Raw genomic sequence first — 18,979 nt, forward strand, 5'->3', positions numbered from 1 at the left:
AGATTGATTTTACCAGCAACTATCACACACCATAAATCTTGAGGCGATGGGTGAGCGAGAGCATGTTAACATTCAAGTCAGAGGAACATAATCAGAGAATCTCCCTAATTATGTTTGTTGAAACGGTTCAACAGTTGTGAATTGTAGTTCACACACCTGGGGAGGGATATGCATCCCCACAAACGCTTCAGCCCCAATGCAATAGATTTCATGTTGTTAAATGGGTAATTCAAAGGCAAAGTTCCTTTTCCATTTGGTTAATTGCCAGGATTCCTCTGTTTATGTTATGATTGGCCATGCATAGACTATACACTGCAAGTAAACAAAAAAGAATATCTAATGTTCATATCATATCAATGATGATGTATGTGTATGTCTGGTTATCTCTGCATTATCTCAGTTTCTCACACATGCATCCTACTACATCATATTCTAGTAGACACCCAAAGAAGAAAAAATGAATAATCATAAACCTTTTTGATGATGAATAAAACCCAACCCCAAAATGCTGAATGGTGTGCATTATGGCTTGCCCCATCCCAGCATATAGTGTATAGGGTTTGCTGAATCGGATCGCTGCCCTTTTAATATCGCCTTGAAAAATATTATGCTGGCCAGAAAATCATATCAACAAAAACGCCACCCATTATAAATTATTTACTAAACACAGTGTGCTCCATTCATTCATGTGTGCACTACAGGCGCAGGATTTCTTCACAGGGAGAGGCGACGCTGGCGCGTAAAGCAATGACAGCTAAATATAAAATAATGAATTACGAGTCACAGCAGACTGTAATGGTCTGTCATGTCAGGGTATCCATGTCTTGTAAAAACGTGGTAATCTTTTCTCGATCGTTTTCATTTCGACTCTCGATCGTCTGTCTTTTAGGCGGACACAAAATGCTGGGGAGGGAGGAACGGTTTCTGATGACAATCGTCCCAAATTATGCTTTAAAATACACGACCTTTCATTCAAGGAAAATGTCTTAATAACTGACAGGTGTACAATTCGACTGCGTCGTGTATGCTGTGCTACATAAAAGCATTCAGTTTTATGAAAACACAACAGATATCAACGTAAACACACACGACGCGGAAGGAAGGAAGGAGGAAGGTCCTAGTTAAATCCCCCACACCACACATAAACACACTAGCACACAGTCACTCACACACATACACTACACACAATGCCAGAGCCACCACGAGCCGTACGTGCTTCCGATCAATACAGTGGGTTCAGACATTCCTTTCATTTGTAATACATTTCATTGGGACTCGCGCTGCCCAGGAACCGGGCGTGTTTTTCGGCGTAAACAACGTGTCACACAACGGGCTGGGCCGCCGTCTAAAAAGCTCTCGCTTGTTGTTTTTTTTCCTCCTCTTTCGCCAATGCTTTCCTCCTGGCGTCGGAGGCCTCGCTGCAACCACGGCCCCCAGTGAAGCAATGCACGCACACACACATACACTACACACACATACACATACACACACACACTAGACGTGTGTGGGTTCTTTCTCTTTCTCTTACCGGGTCCGAGCGCTTCCATGGCCGAGGGCTCTCTCTCCGTCTCTGTCCCGGCCTGGCGGCTCCGTACCGACACTGAAATTGGGGGCGGTATCGCGAAGCTTAAAGTGGCTAAATTAAGAAATGGAATATAGATGCGTAGCTGTGTGTGTGCGCGGAGCAGCGAGCCGAGCAGGATGCCTTGTCTTTTTCTGTTCTGACTGATTTCCACTCCTGAGGATTTGTAAGTGAGCATGCGCCGCCGGGGAGGGGAGGGCGCTGTCGAGCCTCCCCTCCTGCGCGCTTGCGCAATCTATTTCTTCCCAGAAGTGACTATTATTGAAAATTGCATTGAAGCATTCACAATGTATTACCGAAAGTATTCGTGGCCCTTTAGGTATGTATTGTGTTTTTTTGTGTGCAAATTACATGAAGTCAGAACTATACAAAAGTGTACACAAAAGACAACAATGCAGGCTATTTTTTCTCTTTCATTTTAGGTATGTATTGTGAATTGAAACAATTCTATATTCTACGTGCAAATCGATTACACACACACACACACACATGCACACGCACGCGCGCGCGCGCACACACACACACACACACACACACACACACACACACACAGAGAGAGAGAGAGAGACTGACAGACAGACATATGTATCACTCTCAGTCAGATATAATGCCCATCTAAAAAAAGCTTTGAGGTAAAAAGGTTCTTCACGCTATACTTTCAAATCAGACTTTATCACAAGACATGTGACAATAAAGAATAAACATTAAGTAATTAACACACACTCATACAAACACTGTTAGAACTGTAAATACATAGTTCTGTCAACATTATGACATTTTAAGTACATCATTATTTTTCAGCTGTGGAAGGTGCACAGTAAAAAATATTCTAATGGCAATAGCCTACATTGTAGTAGGCTACAACAAGGTCAAATTAAAAAATGTGTCCTTGATTTCTTGACAATTAAGATAAAAATAAAACATTTAGTTACATTTTTGTTTTAATCCATCTAAATTTGATCTATCTGGTAGTCTTTAGAGCTGAAAGCATTGTGGAGAATTTGTTACGCCTAATCTATTATTAATCTATAATGTGTGTGTGTGTGTGTGTGTGTGTGTGTGTGTGTGTGTGTGTGTGTGTGTGTGTGTGTGTGTGTGTGTGTGTGTGTGTGCGCGCGTGTGCGTGTGTGCCACTCTGTGGCATCTGACCAAACTTGGTTTGTGTCTCAGTGACCCCAATAAGGTTTGGTGGTGCCAAATGGCAATACAGACAGAGAAGAGAACTCTATAAACAAATTGATCTCAGACTTATGACATATTTATGACGTCATCTATCTATAAATGCGACAAATCTCTGTCTGTCTGTGTGTATGTAATCCGCGTATCTCGAGAACCGTTCGTTCCACCGGCTTCAGATTCGGCACGCGCGTTCCCCGCCGCGGAGTGCAGTGCCGGGCCTCGACCCGACCGGACGCACGTTTTTTTCGAACCGGCGCAAAACGTTCGGAATCTCCTTATGCGGAGCTGATTGTTGACATCAGGCTGTTCCGGAGGAAATCTGCGCAAGCGCTGACTCATTGTGACATCACTTCATAAAAGGCTCTGACATCACGTACGCCACATGAGTCAACAAAAAATCTCTGTGAATGTGTATGTATGTATGTAATCCGCGTATCTCGAGAACCGTTCTTCCCACCGGCACGCGAGTTCTCCAGATATGGGCATAAAATGAATGCCCGAATGCGGAGCTGATGTCTGACATCAGAGTTTTCCGCAACCGGTACTGTGTGTGCAGAGATCTCCATATATGGGCATAAGGGGACAAAGGCAAACAGATGGTCAAAACGGGTCCTATGACAACAGGTATATTGGGGTTTGCATTAAAGGGTGGGGACAAAGGCAAACAGATGGTCAAAACGTGTCCTATGACAACAGGTATATTGGGGTTTGCATTAAAGGGTGGGGCATTCATGGGGTCCGCTCCAAAAAAGAAAATAAAAGAGACAAAGACAAACATAAGACAAGCAACAAAGTGTGGGACTGGGAGGATGACTTGAATGATGCAGATTTAAGCAGGCTGTGTATTCTGCTTGAAGAAGAAACAAACAAAAAGCGACAGAGATCTCATATATGGGCATAAAATGGACGCAGATAAACAGATATCTCCATATACGGGCATAAAGGGACACAGACAGACAGATACAGAGATCTCCATATATGGGCATAACATGGACGCAAATAGACAGATATCTCCATATATGGGCATATATGGGCATAAAATGGACCCAGAACTATATCTGCAGTGATCTCCATATATGGACATAAAATGGACGCCGACAGACAGACAGATACAGATATCTCCATATATGGGCATAAATGGACACAGGCAAACAGATGGTCAAAACGGGTCCTATGACAACAGGTATAATGGGATTTGCATTAAAGGGCGGGGCATTCATTCCCTATTTACATCGTTCCCGAGTTGGCCAGGTCGCCGACTAGACGCAGCTTCTAGTTCTCCAAATTCGGGCAAGGTCTCAGCCTAATCATCCTTTTGACTTACATTTCTTATATAATGCAAGTTCTCCTCAAAATGACGTAAGACACTGCCCTTTGTACCTACAGTACAAAGGCAGGACCCTTAGCCAATGAGGCGCAGCAAAAGGGTAGATCTTTGTGCCCATACATGGTGTCAAATGCGAGCCCACACTGTTTCGTAGGAACAGTATTTCTAGTTTCATTGTGGGCTCGCCTGTAAACAGGCGAGCACACTTTAGATATTGTCATTGTGGGCTCGCCAGTACCTGGCGAGCACACTTTAGATATTGTCATTATTTATTTATTTATTTATCTAGTAAGTAGACGGGAACTTCGGTTCCTTTCTACTCCTACATACTTAGTGAGAAAATGAAAATAAAAACATCAATGTGTTCAGCTTACAGTGGCGACGTGTGCTATTACTTTTTACAGCAATCGGCCAAATGGTGGCGCTGTAGGAAGCCTTCGAAAGTGCGAACTTTGAACAGGTATAGCTCATGCTGTGTTATACATACAGCCATGAAACCTGTATACACGTATGCGTCTCCTCATGCCGAACAACTTTTACCCTCTAACTTTTGACCTCTGACCTTTAGGTCTCCCACAATTCGGAATTATATGAAAAACAGTAAAAATCTATCTCCTCCTGGGATTTTCGCGTCAAGTGCACAAAACTTGTTTCACATGAACTTTGGACCAATACGGTCAGATTGATCAACCAGATTTTTTTTAAAGCGAAATATAATTTTTTAATAATTCAATCAATATTGCGGTTTGATGCAAATTATTCTTCGGCCTCTAAATCATACATGCAAAGTTACACGTTCATGGCATTTGGCAAAGATGTGGAGGGTTAGTCAAAGTATCACTGAAACCAATTTTATTCCAATCGGCCAAAGGGGGGCGCTATACGAAGCGTCTGAAAATTCAAACTTCAAACGGGCATAAGTCATGACTCGTTTCGTTTGAAGACATGCAACTTGTTACACGCGTGCTTTGACTCAAGCGGAAGACATCTGTGTCGTTGTTAAGTAAGCTCCGCCCTTCAATTTTCCGCCATTTTGAGCAGTTTGTAAAACGCGTAAACCCGCTTTTATTCTGGAATTTTCGCGTCACGTGCACAAAACTTTTTTTACGTGAACTTTGGACCGATATCTAAAGATCTGTCAGATCGGATTTCTTTAACATTGAAACATGCTTTTTTAAATAATTCAAACAATATTGCATTTTTATGCAAATTATTCTTCTGCCTCTAAAACATACATGCAAAGTCACATTTTCATGACAAAATAGTGTAGAGGGTTAGTTCAAATATCACTGAAACCAATCTTACCCCAAATGGCCAAAGGGGGGCGCTATATAATTTTGAGCAGTTTGTAAAACGCTTAAACCCGTTTTTATTCTAGGATTTTTTTTGCAATTTGCATGAAACATTCTACACACAATCTAAGGACCTTTATCTAACATGCCTATGAAGTGCACACAAAAAAATTATAAAATAATAATAATAAATATAGCTGCAAGCAGCGATAAAGTGTCCAAAGCCAAAAACACCTCAAATCATGAACACAGCCTGGGATGTGCGTGAAATCTTGCAAGCACATTCCCAATAGGTCAAGGAACAGATACCAACCTTCTCACATTGGCCTGTTATAGCGCCACCAGCAGGTCAACTTTTGCACAACACATTTTTGGAACAAAATGGACCAATCTTTGACGTCAGTAACGTCAAAGAGAGCACTGCCTGCGATCTTGACATTTTGTGCTTTTATAGCCATTGTTTTCTGGCTTGAAGCGAGCCCACAATTGTTTCGAAGGAACAATATTTTTCTAGTTTATCTATCAACCAGAGCATATCAAGTTCTCCTCAATACTTTGTCCGCTTTCAACTCCTACATACTTAGTGAGAAAATGAAAATAAAAACATCAATGTGTTCAGCTTACTGTGGCGACGTGTGCTATTACTTTTTACAGCAATCGGCCAAATGGTGGCGCTGTAGGAAGCCTTCGAAAGTGCGAACTTTGAACAGGTATAGCTCAAGCTGTGTTTGAGGTACAGCCATGAAACCCGTATACACGTATGCGTCTCCTCATGCCGAACAACTTTTACCCTCTAACTTTTGACCTCTGACCTTTAGGTCTCCCACAATTCGGAATTATATGAAAAACAGTAAAAATCTATCTCCTCCTGGGATTTTCGCGTCAAGTGCACAAAACTTTTTTCACATGAACTTTGGACCAATACGGTCAGATTGATCAACCAGATTTTTTTCAAAGTGAAATATAATTTTTTAATAATTCAATCAATATTGCGGTTTTATGCAAATTATTCTTCGGCCTCTAAATCATACATGCAAAGTTACACGTTCATGGCATTTGGCAAAGATGTGGAGGGTTAGTCAAAGTATCACTGAAACCAATTTTATTCCAATCGGCCAAAGGGGGGCGCTATACGAAGCGTCTGAAAATTCAAACTTCAAACGGGCATAAGTCATGACTCGTTTCGTTTGAAGACATGCAACTTGTTACACGCGTGCTTTGACTCAAGCGGAAGACATCTGTGTCGTTTTTAAGTAAGCTCCGCCCTTCGATTTTCCGCCATTTTGAGCAGTTTGTAAAACGCGTAAACCCGCTTTTATTCTAGAATTTTCGCTCCACGTGCACAAAACTTTTTTTACGTGAACTTTGGACCGATATCTAAAGATCTGTCGGATCGGATTTCTTTAAAATTTAAACATGCTTTTTAAAATAAATTCAATGAATATTGCAGTTTTATGCAAATTATTCTTCTGCCTCTAAATCATACATGCAAAGTAACATGTTCATGGCATTTGGCAAAGATGTAGAGTGTTAGTCCAAATATCACTAAAACCAATCTTACCCCAATTGGCCAAAGGGGGGCGCTATATCATTTTGAGCAGTTTGTGAAACGCTTAAACCCGTTAGGATTTTTTTTTTGCAATTTGCATGAAACATTCTACACACAATCTAAGGACCTTTATCTAATATGCCTATGAAGTGCACACACACAAAAAAATAATAATAATGAATATAGCTGCAAGCAGCGATAAAGTGTCCAAAGCCAAAAACACCTCAAATCATGAACACAGCCTGGGATGTGCGTGAAATCTTGCAAGCACATTCCCAATAGGTCAAGGAACAGATACCAACCTTCTCACATTGGCCTGTTATAGCGCCACCAGCGGGTCAACTTTTGCACAACACATTTTTGGAACAAAATGGACCAATCTTTGACGTCAGTAACGTCAAAGAGAGCACTGCCTGCGATCTTGACATTTTGTGCTTTTATAGCCATTGTTTTCTGGCTTGAAGCGAGCCCACAATTGTTTCGAAGGAACAATATTCTTCTAGTTGTGGGCTCGCCTATAAGGCGAGCACACTTTAGATATTGTCATTATTTATTTATCTATCAGGCAATCAGTAGACGGGATCTTCGGTTCCTTTCTACTCCTACATACTTAGTGAGAAAATGAAAATAAAAACATCAATGTGTTCAGTTTACAGTGGCGAAGTGTGCTATTATTTTTTATAGCAATCGGCCAAATGGTGGCGCTGTAGGAAGCCTTCGAAAGTGCGATCTTTGAACAGGTATAGCTCATGCTGTGTTATACATACAGCCATGAAACCTGTATACACTTATGCGTCTCCTCATGCCGAACAACTTTTTCCCTCTAACTTTTGACCTCTGACCTTTAGGTCTCCCACAATTCGGAATTATATGAAAAACAGTAAAAATCTATCTCCTCCTGGGATTTTCGCGTCAAGTGCACAAAACTTTTTTCACATGAACTTTGGACCAATACGGTCAGATTGATCAACCAGATTTTTTTCAAAGTGAAATATAATTTTTTAATAATTCAATCAATATTGCGGTTTTATGCAAATTATTCTTCGGCCTCTAAATCATACATGCAAAGTTACACGTTCATGGCATTTGGCAAAGATGTGGAGGGTTAGTCAAAGTATCACTGAAACCAATTTTATTCCAATCGGCCAAAGGGGGGCGCTATACGAAGCGTCTGAAAATTCAAACTTCAAACGGGCATAAGTCATGACTCGTTTCGTTTGAAGACATGCAACTTGTTACACGCGTGCTTTGACTCAAGCGGAAGACATCTGTGTCGTTTTTAAGTAAGCTCCGCCCTTCGATTTTCCGCCATTTTGAGCAGTTTGTAAAACGCGTAAACCCGCTTTTATTCTAGAATTTTCGCTCCACGTGCACAAAACTTTTTTTACGTGAACTTTGGACCGATATCTAAAGATCTGTCGGATCGGATTTCTTTAAAATTTAAACATGCTTTTTAAAATAAATTCAATGAATATTGCAGTTTTATGCAAATTATTCTTCTGCCTCTAAATCATACATGCAAAGTAACATGTTCATGGCATTTGGCAAAGATGTAGAGTGTTAGTCCAAATATCACTAAAACCAATCTTACCCCAATTGGCCAAAGGGGGGCGCTATATCATTTTGAGCAGTTTGTGAAACGCTTAAACCCGTTAGGATTTTTTTTTTGCAATTTGCATGAAACATTCTACACACAATCTAAGGACCTTTATCTAATATGCCTATGAAGTGCACACACACAAAAAAATAATAATAATGAATATAGCTGCAAGCAGCGATAAAGTGTCCAAAGCCAAAAACACCTCAAATCATGAACACAGCCTGGGATGTGCGTGAAATCTTGCAAGCACATTCCCAATAGGTCAAGGAACAGATACCAACCTTCTCACATTGGCCTGTTATAGCGCCACCAGCGGGTCAACTTTTGCACAACACATTTTTGGAACAAAATGGACCAATCTTTGACGTCAGTAACGTCAAAGAGAGCACTGCCTGCGATCTTGACATTTTGTGCTTTTATAGCCATTGTTTTCTGGCTTGAAGCGAGCCCACAATTGTTTCGAAGGAACAATATTCTTCTAGTTGTGGGCTCGCCTATAAGGCGAGCACACTTTAGATATTGTCATTATTTATTTATCTATCAGGCAATCAGTAGACGGGATCTTCGGTTCCTTTCTACTCCTACATACTTAGTGAGAAAATGAAAATAAAAACATCAATGTGTTCAGTTTACAGTGGCGAAGTGTGCTATTATTTTTTATAGCAATCGGCCAAATGGTGGCGCTGTAGGAAGCCTTCGAAAGTGCGATCTTTGAACAGGTATAGCTCATGCTGTGTTATACATACAGCCATGAAACCTGTATACACTTATGCGTCTCCTCATGCCGAACAACTTTTTCCCTCTAACTTTTGACCTCTGACCTTTAGGTCTCCCACAATTCGGAATTATATGAAAAACAGTAAAAATCTATCTCCTCCTGGGATTTTCGCGTCAAGTGCACAAAACTTTTTTCACATGAACTTTGGACCAATACGGTCAGATTGATCAACCAGATTTTTTTTAAAGTGAAATATAATTTTTTAATAATTTAATCAATATTGCGGTTTTATGCAAATTATTCTTCGGCCTCTAAATCATACATGCAAAGGTACACGTTCATGGCATTTGGCAAAGATGTGGAGGGTTAGTCAAAGTATCACTGAAACCAATTTTATTCCAATCGGCCAAAGGGGGGCGCTATACGAAGCGTTTGAAAATTCAAACTTCAAACGGGCATAAGTCATGACTCGTTTCGTTTGAAGACATGCAACTTGTTATACGCGTGCTTTGACTCGAGCGGAAGACATCTGTGTCGTTGTTAAGTAAGCTCCGCCCTTCGATTTTCCGCCATTTTGAGCAGTTTGTAAAACGCGTAAACCCGCTTTTATTCTGGAATTTTCGCTCCACGTGCACAAAACTCTTTTTTACGTGAACTTTGGACCGATATCTAAAGATCTGTCAGATCGGATTTCTTTAAAATTGAAACATGCTTTTTTAAATAAATTCAATGAATATTGCAGTTTTATGCAAATTATTCTTCTGCCTCTAAATCATACATGCAAAGTAACATGTTCATGGCATTTGGCAAAGATGTAGAGTGTTAGTCCAAATATCACTAAAACCAATCTTACCCCAATTGGCCAAAGGGGGGCGCTATATCATTTTGAGCAGTTTGTGAAACGCTTAAACCCATTAGGATTTTTTTTTTTGCAATTTGCATGAAACATTCTACACACAATCTAAGGACCTTTATCTAATATGCCTATGAAGTGCACACACACAAAAAAATAAAAAATAATAATGAATATAGCTGCAAGCAGCGATAAAGTGGCCAAAGCCAAAAACACCTCAAATCATGAACACAGCCTGCAATGGGTGTGAAATCTTGCAAGCACATTCCCAATAGGTCAAGGAACAGATACCACCCTTCTTACATTGGCCTGTTATAGCGCCACCAGCGGGTCAACTTTTGCACAACACATTTTTCGAACAAAATGGACCAATCTTTGACGTCAGTAACGTCAAAGAGAGCACTGCCTGCGATCTTGACATTTTGTACTTTTATAGCCATTGTTTTCCGGCTTGAAGCGAGCCCACAATTGTTTCGAAGGAACAATATTTTTCTAGTTATTTCTATACTAGTCATACTAGTCAGTGCAAGTATCAAAAACTTCGGTTCCGTTCTACTCCTACATACTTAGTGATAAAATGAAAATAAAAACATCAATGTGTTCAGTTTACAGTGGCGAAGTGTGCTATTATTTTTTATAGCAATCGGCCAAATGGTGGCGCTGTAGGAAGCCTTCGAAAGTGCGATCTTTGAACAGGTATAGCTCATGCTGTGTTATACATACAGCCATGAAACCTGTATACACTTATGCGTCTCCTCATGCCGAACAACTTTTACCCTCTAACTTTTGACCTCTGACCTTTAGGTCTCCCACAATTCGGAATTATATGAAAAACAGTAAAAATCTATCTCCTCCTGGGATTTTCGCGTCAAGTGCACAAAACATTTTTCACATGAACTTTGGACCAATACGGTCAGATTGATCAACCAGATTTTTTTTAAAGTGAAACATAATTTTTTAATAATTCCATAAATATTACGGTTTTATGCAAATAATTCTTCGGCCTCTAAATCATACATGCAAAGTTACACGTTCATGGCATTTGGCAAAGATGTGGAGGGTTAGTCAAAGTATCACTGAAACCAATTTTATTCCAATCGGCCAAAGGGGGGCGCTATACGAAGCGTCTGAAAATTCAAACTTCAAACGGGCATAAGTCATGACTCGTTTCGTTTGAAGACATGCAACTTGTTACACGCGTGCTTTGACTCAAGCGGAAGACATCTGTGTCGTTGTTAAGTAAGCTCCGCCCTTCGATTTTCCGCCATTTTGAGCAGTTTGTAAAACGCGTAAACCCGCTTTTATTCTGGAATTTTCGCGTCACGTGCACAAAACTTTTTTTTACGTGAACTTTGGACCGATATCTAAAGATCTGTCAGATCGGATTTCTTTAACATTGAAACATGCTTTTTTAAATAATTCAAACAATATTGCATTTTTATGCAAATTATTCTTCTGCCTCTAAAACATACATGCAAAGTCACATTTTCATGACAAAATAGTGTAGAGGGTTAGTTCAAATATCACTGAAACCAATCTTACCCCAAATGGCCAAAGGGGGGCGCTATATAATTTTGAGCAGTTTGTAAAACGCTTAAACCTGTTTTTATTCTAGGATTTTTTTTGCAATTTGCATGAAACATTCTACACGCAATCTAAGGACCTTTATCTAACATGCCTATGAAGTGCACACAAAAAAATTATAAAATAATAATAATAAATATAGCTGCAAGCAGCGATAAAGTGTCCAAAGCCAAAAACACCTCAAATCATGAACACAGCCTGGGATGTGCGTGAAATCTTGCAAGCACATTCCCGATAGGTCAAGGAACAGATACCAACCTTCTCACATTGGCCTGTTATAGCGCCACCAGCGGGTCAACTTTTGCATAACACATTTTTGGAACAAAATGGACCAATCTTTGATGTCAGTAACGTCAAAGAGAGCACTGCCTGCGATCTTGACATTTTGTGCTTTTATAGCCATTGTTTTCTGGCTTGAAGCGAGCCCACAATTGTTTCGAAGGAACAATATTTTTCTAGTTTTCATTTCATCTCATCACAAAAAAAAGGAAAAAAAAACTTTCAATTAGGATAGGATAAAAGTGCAATATTATCTTAACACAAAAACTATTGTCAATGGAAAGATGGGGTCAACTATAGAAAATGGATAGAAGGGCTCTAACAATGGTGTTGCTTCCCTGTGGACATCATATAGATGATGTTTTTCTTGCCCAAATTTGGAATCCAAGCCCTATTAGATTATAAAAAATCAAACCTCGGTTCAAAGTGAAGAGGTGAATCTTAGTTTTATTTATTTATCTGGACTAAGATGACCATATATGGACATTAAACACACATTTTGTTTTTGAAAAAACCTGTTCATTCTGGACTGAAATGACCATATATGGGTGTGGGACACACAAAGCCACTCATTGGAAGCGGTTTTCACCGCTTCAAAAACTGGATCTCAGACTTGTCTATGACATATTTATGACGTAAGATTCGGGCAAGGTTTCAGCCCAATCATGCAAATTACTTCCAGTTCTTATATATAATACCGTTCACAACTTGTACATCGTGAAGTCGGGAATAACTGGTCATCATATGCATCCAAGCTCTGTCAGTAGTCCATCATAGCCCACTGACGGAGTGCATAAGAAAAGATAGGCGCTGATCACTCCGGTGGTTTGCTAGATTAGCTCCAGACAGACACACAGGATGTATTTCCTTGGCCTATAGTGGATGACAGTTAACAGGAAGTTGTCCTAGCTGGTCATCATTCGAGGAGCAATGCTCATTGACATCAACTCCTGGAACAAAAGTTTACAGGCATAGGGCATCCGAACAAGAGAAATCTGGGTTTTATTGCGACACCCTCTACATTCGTAGGTGTGTGTCCTGGTGTTGGCGATGGCAATCAGCCCACACAGGTTACAGACGTGAACCTGGTATGGATCTGAAGCTTCAAACAGACGTTCTCTGAGGAACTGAGCAGCACCGTGTGCGATCTGACAGTCACGCTCCATCTCGCCGAACCGAAGACCACCATCACGTGATCTCCCCTCCATAGGTTGTCTGTTGAGGATCTGGATAGGTCCTCTGGCTCTGGAGTGGATCTTGTCCTCCACCATGTGTTTGAGACGTTGATAGTACGTGAGACCAATGAAAATCTGAGACGTCAGTTTACGACCAGTAAAGCCATTATATAAAACCTCATTTCCTCTCAGGTGATATCCATACTCTGACAACAGGTTGGAGATTTTCTGGACATTAACGGCATCGTTAAATGGAGTGGCATCGCCAATCTCTCCTTTATTAGCAGACACCTTTCCTTGCAGACACTCGATTAAATGACCAACCGTCATACGAGATGGGATGGCATGGGGATTTATGATGATGTCAGGAGTGATTCCTTCACATGTAAAAGGCATGTCCTCCTGTCTATACTGTATTCCACAAGTTCCCTTTTGTCCGTGTCGACTAGCAAACTTGTCTCCAATCTGAGGAATTCGAACAGATCGAACCCTGATCTTACAGAACTTGTATCCCTGCTGGTTGAGAGTGACCATGACCTGATCTACAATGCCGGTCTCACTGGTTCGGAGGAAAGTGCTACAGTCTCTCTTGGTGTAGCGGCAGTTGGTGCTGTCCAGCTCATCATCGTTCTCTGGCAGAGTGACTGTTTTCCCAATGATCACATCGTCTCCTGAGACTCTGACCCCCGGAGCTATCAACCCATCATTATCTAGCTTTTCATAGATGGCGTGTCTCATTCCCTGACATGTATCCTTCATGGGTTTCTCAATGTTCTCATCCTGATCAAAACCTTTCTTTGACTCCTGCTCTTTGTAGCACCGATAGAACACAGACCTGAAGAACCCTCGATCAACAGCTGAACGGTTCATAATAATGGAATCTTCCTGGTTGTAACCGGTGTATGAAGCGATGGCAACAACGGAATTTATACCAGCGGGCAGTTCTCTGAAGCGGAGGTACTCCATGGACCTGGTGGTGACCAGGGGCTTTTGCGGGTAATACAGCACATGGGCTAATGTGTCCATACGGACATGGAAGTTGGTGATGTAAACACCCATTGCCTGTTTCCCCATAGCTGACTGGTACGTGTTCCTGGGCGACTGGTTATGGTCAGGGAAGGGTATAATGGAAGCGCAGACACCTAGGATCATGGATGGGTGGATCTCACAGTGGGTGTATGTGGAGCAGTAAGACACACTGTTCTCCTGGAGGTCATTAGGAGTCATTGCTAACATCACAGTCTCTTCCTCCAGAGTATCAATGTACTCCACAACACCACTGTCCACCAGGTCCTGCCAACCGTAGTTGTTGCTGTCTCTCTCTTTCAGCTTTTCTATGTGATGCGTCTTCAGCAACAGTTTCTGTTTTTCAACAATCAGCAGGGGGCGACAGATCCTCCCTGCATCTGTATAGATCCTGATCTCCCTTTCTCTGATATCTCTTATCATAGACACCTCAGACACAATGATGTCCCCTTTTGTTCTTCTCAGATTTCTCAGCTCAGTCATCAACTGTTCCGGGTCTTTATGGATTCCAACCCAACATCCATTTACAAAGATCTTGGTCGCATCAGCGATAGCAGAAGGTGAGATTGCTTCTAGGTTCTCCATACTCCACGTATCTAGAAACTCTAAGATAGGAGAGGGCTGAGAGCCTACTGAGATGTAGGCCATGAGAGCTAGGTTCTTCACCAGACCCACAGCATGGCCCTCAGGTGTCTCAGCTGGACACACCATTCCCCACTTAGTGTTGTGGAGCTGACGTGGCCTGGCCAGTTTTCCGTCTCTGCCGATAGGAGAGTTGACTCTACGGAGGTGGGAGAGGGTGGAAGCAAAGGTCAGACGGTTCAGCACCTGGGACACTCCAGCTCTGGCTTGGTGAGCTTTCTTGACATCTCCCCAGTTGCCAGTAGCCAGAGAATACTTCAAACCATCAGAGATGATTCTGGTTTTGATGGCCAGCTCCAGGTTGAAATCTCTTCCTCTGTCAATGAACTTCTGGGCATAAATCTTGATTTCCTTCAACAGGTTATTAAACATCCCTCTAAAGAGGAAAGCCAATAGAGGTCCAGCCAGATCTAACCTCTTGTTGCCATAGTGATCTCTTTCATCCAGTTCTCTTCTACCAAGAGCAGTCAGTAAGAGTCTGTGTACCATGTACCCTAGGAAATAAGCTTTCTTAGTCTCACATAAGTCACTGACTCCAACATGAGGCAAGATTTCCTTCTGTAGAACCTCTTTGGCGTATTTAATCCTTCTCTCCTTTGTAACACCAGGCTTTGCTCCTCTCGACCCTATGAAGTTCAGAGCCACTTCCTGTGTCTGGATCACAAAGGCCTCATCCAGAGAGGGTTTCACCATTTCCATCATTTCTGGGTCATCAAAGTCATAGATTATGTGTTCCAGGATGTCTCTGTCCGAAACAAAGCCCAGAGCTCGGAACACGATGATGATGGGAACTTCCTGTCTGATGTAAGGCAGAGTCGATACGATCTTCTGGCCTATAGTACACTTCTTTTGTCCTGCTCTGGCCATCTGGCTAACCCAGATGGAGCTTGTGGGCCTGGAGGAGTTCTCCAGACAGGAGCGACATTCTGCAGTATAGGCATATTTACTGTCCTTCTTAGCAAACACATACACAGTGTTGGTGGCCATCTTCTCCTGCGCAATCAGGACCTTCTCTGAACCATTGATAATGAAGTAACCTCCAGGGTCTAATGGACACTCATTCAGTTCACAGAGGTCACGATCCTTTAAGTCATTCAGTAGGCAGTAGGTGGAGCGAAGCATGATGGGTATTTTACCGATGAAGGTCTGCTTGTGTCGCGTTTCAATCGGTTCTTCACCTTTCTTAACGATGGTTTTAGTTATGTCTACATACACTGGGGCAGAGTATGTGAGGTTGCGTAGTCGAGCTTCATTGGGCATCATGGGAGACACAGCCCCGTCCTTCTCCCAGTGATGAGGTTTGGACAAATAGATCTGTTCAAACTTCAACAGGTAACTGGGCGGTTCCTCCACCTCTCCAGAGGTGTGCTGGGCCTCCGCCTGCAGGATAACGGGCAGTGCATCTTCCACGATCCTCGGAACTGACATCTGAATGAACTCATCAAATGAATCCAGCTGCTGACTCACCAAACCTTTTTCATCAAAATAGGAGCTGATGACAATCCAGCAGGCCTCCTGCCACAGGGCTGGGTTAATGTCATCATCACCTTCATCATTCTGGCCAACCATTGTATGATGTTCTTGCACTTTGATCTAAAAATATATTGAATAAAAAATGTTCTAAGTCATATAAAATTGTAATTCATGTCTATCAAGTCTATTGATATTGGCTCATTGATCTATGGTGCTCATAATGTATCACTTAGAAGTCCTCAAGTGAAGTGGACATCTAAATTCAGTTTCAGCAACTTATACCTACTGTATAATCTCTGGTCTGACCTCACACAATATGCAAACCATTACCAACAATGCCGATTTACACAGCCAGATCCTACATTTTCTATTGCTACTCGCTCGGGAACGATTCAAGTTGGGAACAATGCAAGTTGGGAATGTTTTCCCTACTGGTTATGCCTGTTTGTCTGTGTCCCTTTTATGCCAAACTATGGAGATCCCTGATGTCATCAGTGTATGTCCATATAGGCATGCCCATATACAGTATGGCCCCATATGAACATGACCAAATATGGGCATAGTGGTCAGGTCATTGGTTATAGAAAATTGCCAACTTTGTATTAAAAATCACACACAATGTGAAGTGAGCGGTGGTCGTGCTTGCATAACGTCTTCAATTGGTAATTGGTGATGTAATATGGCTATACACACACACATATTGCTATTGCAAAACGCTGAGGAAAACACATTGCTATGGCAAAACGCTGAGGAAAAGTGGCTACAGATAGGTCTAGGATGTAATTGGTGATGTAATATGGCTACACACACACACATATTGCTATGGCAAAACGCTGAGGAAAACACATTGCTATGGCAAAACGCTGAGGAAAAGTGGTTACAGACACACGCACAGCCACTCTATGGCACCGCTCAAAAAGGTATTAATAATACTACTCAAAGGGACTGGTTGTCCAGGATTAGGACCCACCGCAGTGGTGTCCGGTAAGAACTTAACCGAGATCGAGATGTCAACCCTAGCTTATGGATAATGGATCTGAGGATCCCTTTAAGGCAAAGATATCTGGGTTGTAAGGCCAGATATCCAGATTCGTATGGAAGGATATGGGGTCGCTGTCTCTCCTTGAGAGCTGCTTGCATCTCACCTCTCGTTGGATAATGCCACTCTTATATATTGCTCATTGTGTACTGTGTGATGTCATACTGATGTCAGCAGTGTGAGAGATGAGCATGTATGAGTCTGTGTGTATGGCGGTGGCCGCTGTGGCGTGTGCAATGTGCATGCATGCACTGCCCGAGTGGAGGAGAGGACAGTCACTTTTGTATTTCCTAATAATATATAGACGTTGTTTGAACTTTGTAGCTATAATAGCCTGTACAGTACATTGGTGTCATTAATTGTCAGTTTACTATAAGAACCGTCACATCTTGTCAGTATCTGTCTGTCCGTACGGGTAACGCCTGACACTGTGGTGTAGCTTAGGGGTAGAGAAACCGTCATTAGAGCACGAAGGGTTCCCTAAGGGTTCCCAGTTTGTGTGTGTGAATGGGTGAATGTAATGCACTTGCACAATATCTGTGTAAAGCACCTTGGATAAAAGCACTATAAATGCACATTTACTGTGACATCACAGGATACTCAGAGCAGGGATCTCCCTATATGGGCATAAAAGGGATTGTATCCCAGATGATGCCCTGTTAGGAGAACCACACTAACAATCCATATAGGCCTATGGCCAAGACAGATGGTGCGACCTCGAGGTCGCTTTTCACCCTTAGGCATCTTACTGGTTATTCTTATTTCTTATTGTTTGTTAATGGGCGTGTGTGTATCTGTGTATGTAATCTATTAATTATATATTGGATTTTTCTTAACCTTTAATTTATTTTTTTGTATTTATGTCACAGCCATTTTAGAATACTGTTGTATAATTCATTTCAAATAAAGATTCTTTCTTCCTTTCTTTCTTTCTTTCTTTCTTTCTTTCTTTCTTTCTTTCTTTCTTTCTTTCTTTCTTCTTTTACAGTGCATCTGTTTTTTCTGTGACATTGTGTGAGATCAGATGGGCGGGAAGCCTTATGGCTTGTATCCCATCCTAGTATCAACCCCTAACCGCCGCTCAACCAGGCGTTCAAGGTTCGTAAAACGAGCGCTTCCAATTTAACGTGGGCGGGCCTTATCTTTTTCTCGACTAACCAGTGGGAAAGTGAAACGTCAACAGATTGACACTCGGAGAGGAAACGCTCCACACCAGAGCCCTAGAATGGAGAGTTGCGTCACTCCCGTTCACTTCATGGGGCCAGGTCTTCTACGCACACATCTATTGGCGTATAGTGACAAACGGCCAACCGGAAGTTTACAAAATGCATTGAAGTCTATGATGTGTAAAGTGACAATGAACCACGTGACCAGCGCTGTTTCTGACCCCGCGGTGACACCACTCTCTGATTATACTGCTCTGCTCCACACCAGCTGTCACGGCGCGCGAAAGCTCAAAACTTCTATTCAGTGTGGAGATCAGGCGGGAGGAAGGAGAGCCGATCAGATAAATAATCCATCTTTCAAATGCGACCATAACGACATAGAATAAGATTTACCGTACAGACATTTGCTTGTGTTTGCCTGGTATGATCGATGAAACGCTGTCTTCCCGTTTAGACGAAGGTGTCCTTTGCAAAACAGCGTAGCGTAGCCTAGCG

General features: G+C 41.9%; 2 protein-coding genes across 2 annotated transcripts in view; both read right to left on the minus strand.

Moving 5' to 3' along the window:
- The window catches only part of ago4 (argonaute RISC component 4), a 28,225-nt gene extending 26,632 nt beyond the window's left edge, over positions 1-1,593 (minus strand). The window contains exon 1 of the mRNA XM_080734538.1: positions 1,529-1,593. Within this exon, the coding sequence (XP_080590664.1) occupies positions 1,529-1,547 (19 nt within the window). The 5' untranslated portion in view covers positions 1,548-1,593. The remainder of the gene's footprint in view (positions 1-1,528) is intronic.
- An 11,275-nt stretch (positions 1,594-12,868) lies between these two features.
- Positions 12,869-16,375, minus strand: LOC308292941 (DNA-directed RNA polymerase II subunit RPB2-like; the record flags this gene model as incomplete). Its single annotated transcript, XM_080735366.1, has 1 exon — positions 12,869-16,375. One exon carries the CDS (start codon positions 16,373-16,375, stop codon positions 12,869-12,871), a length of 3,507 nt encoding a protein of 1,168 aa, XP_080591492.1.
- Between the last annotated feature and the right edge of the window lie 2,604 nt (positions 16,376-18,979).

This window comes from Nannobrachium achirus, assembly GCF_963921795.1.
Source record: "Nannobrachium achirus genome assembly, chromosome: 10".
NCBI lineage: Eukaryota > Metazoa > Chordata > Actinopteri > Myctophiformes > Myctophidae > Nannobrachium > Nannobrachium achirus.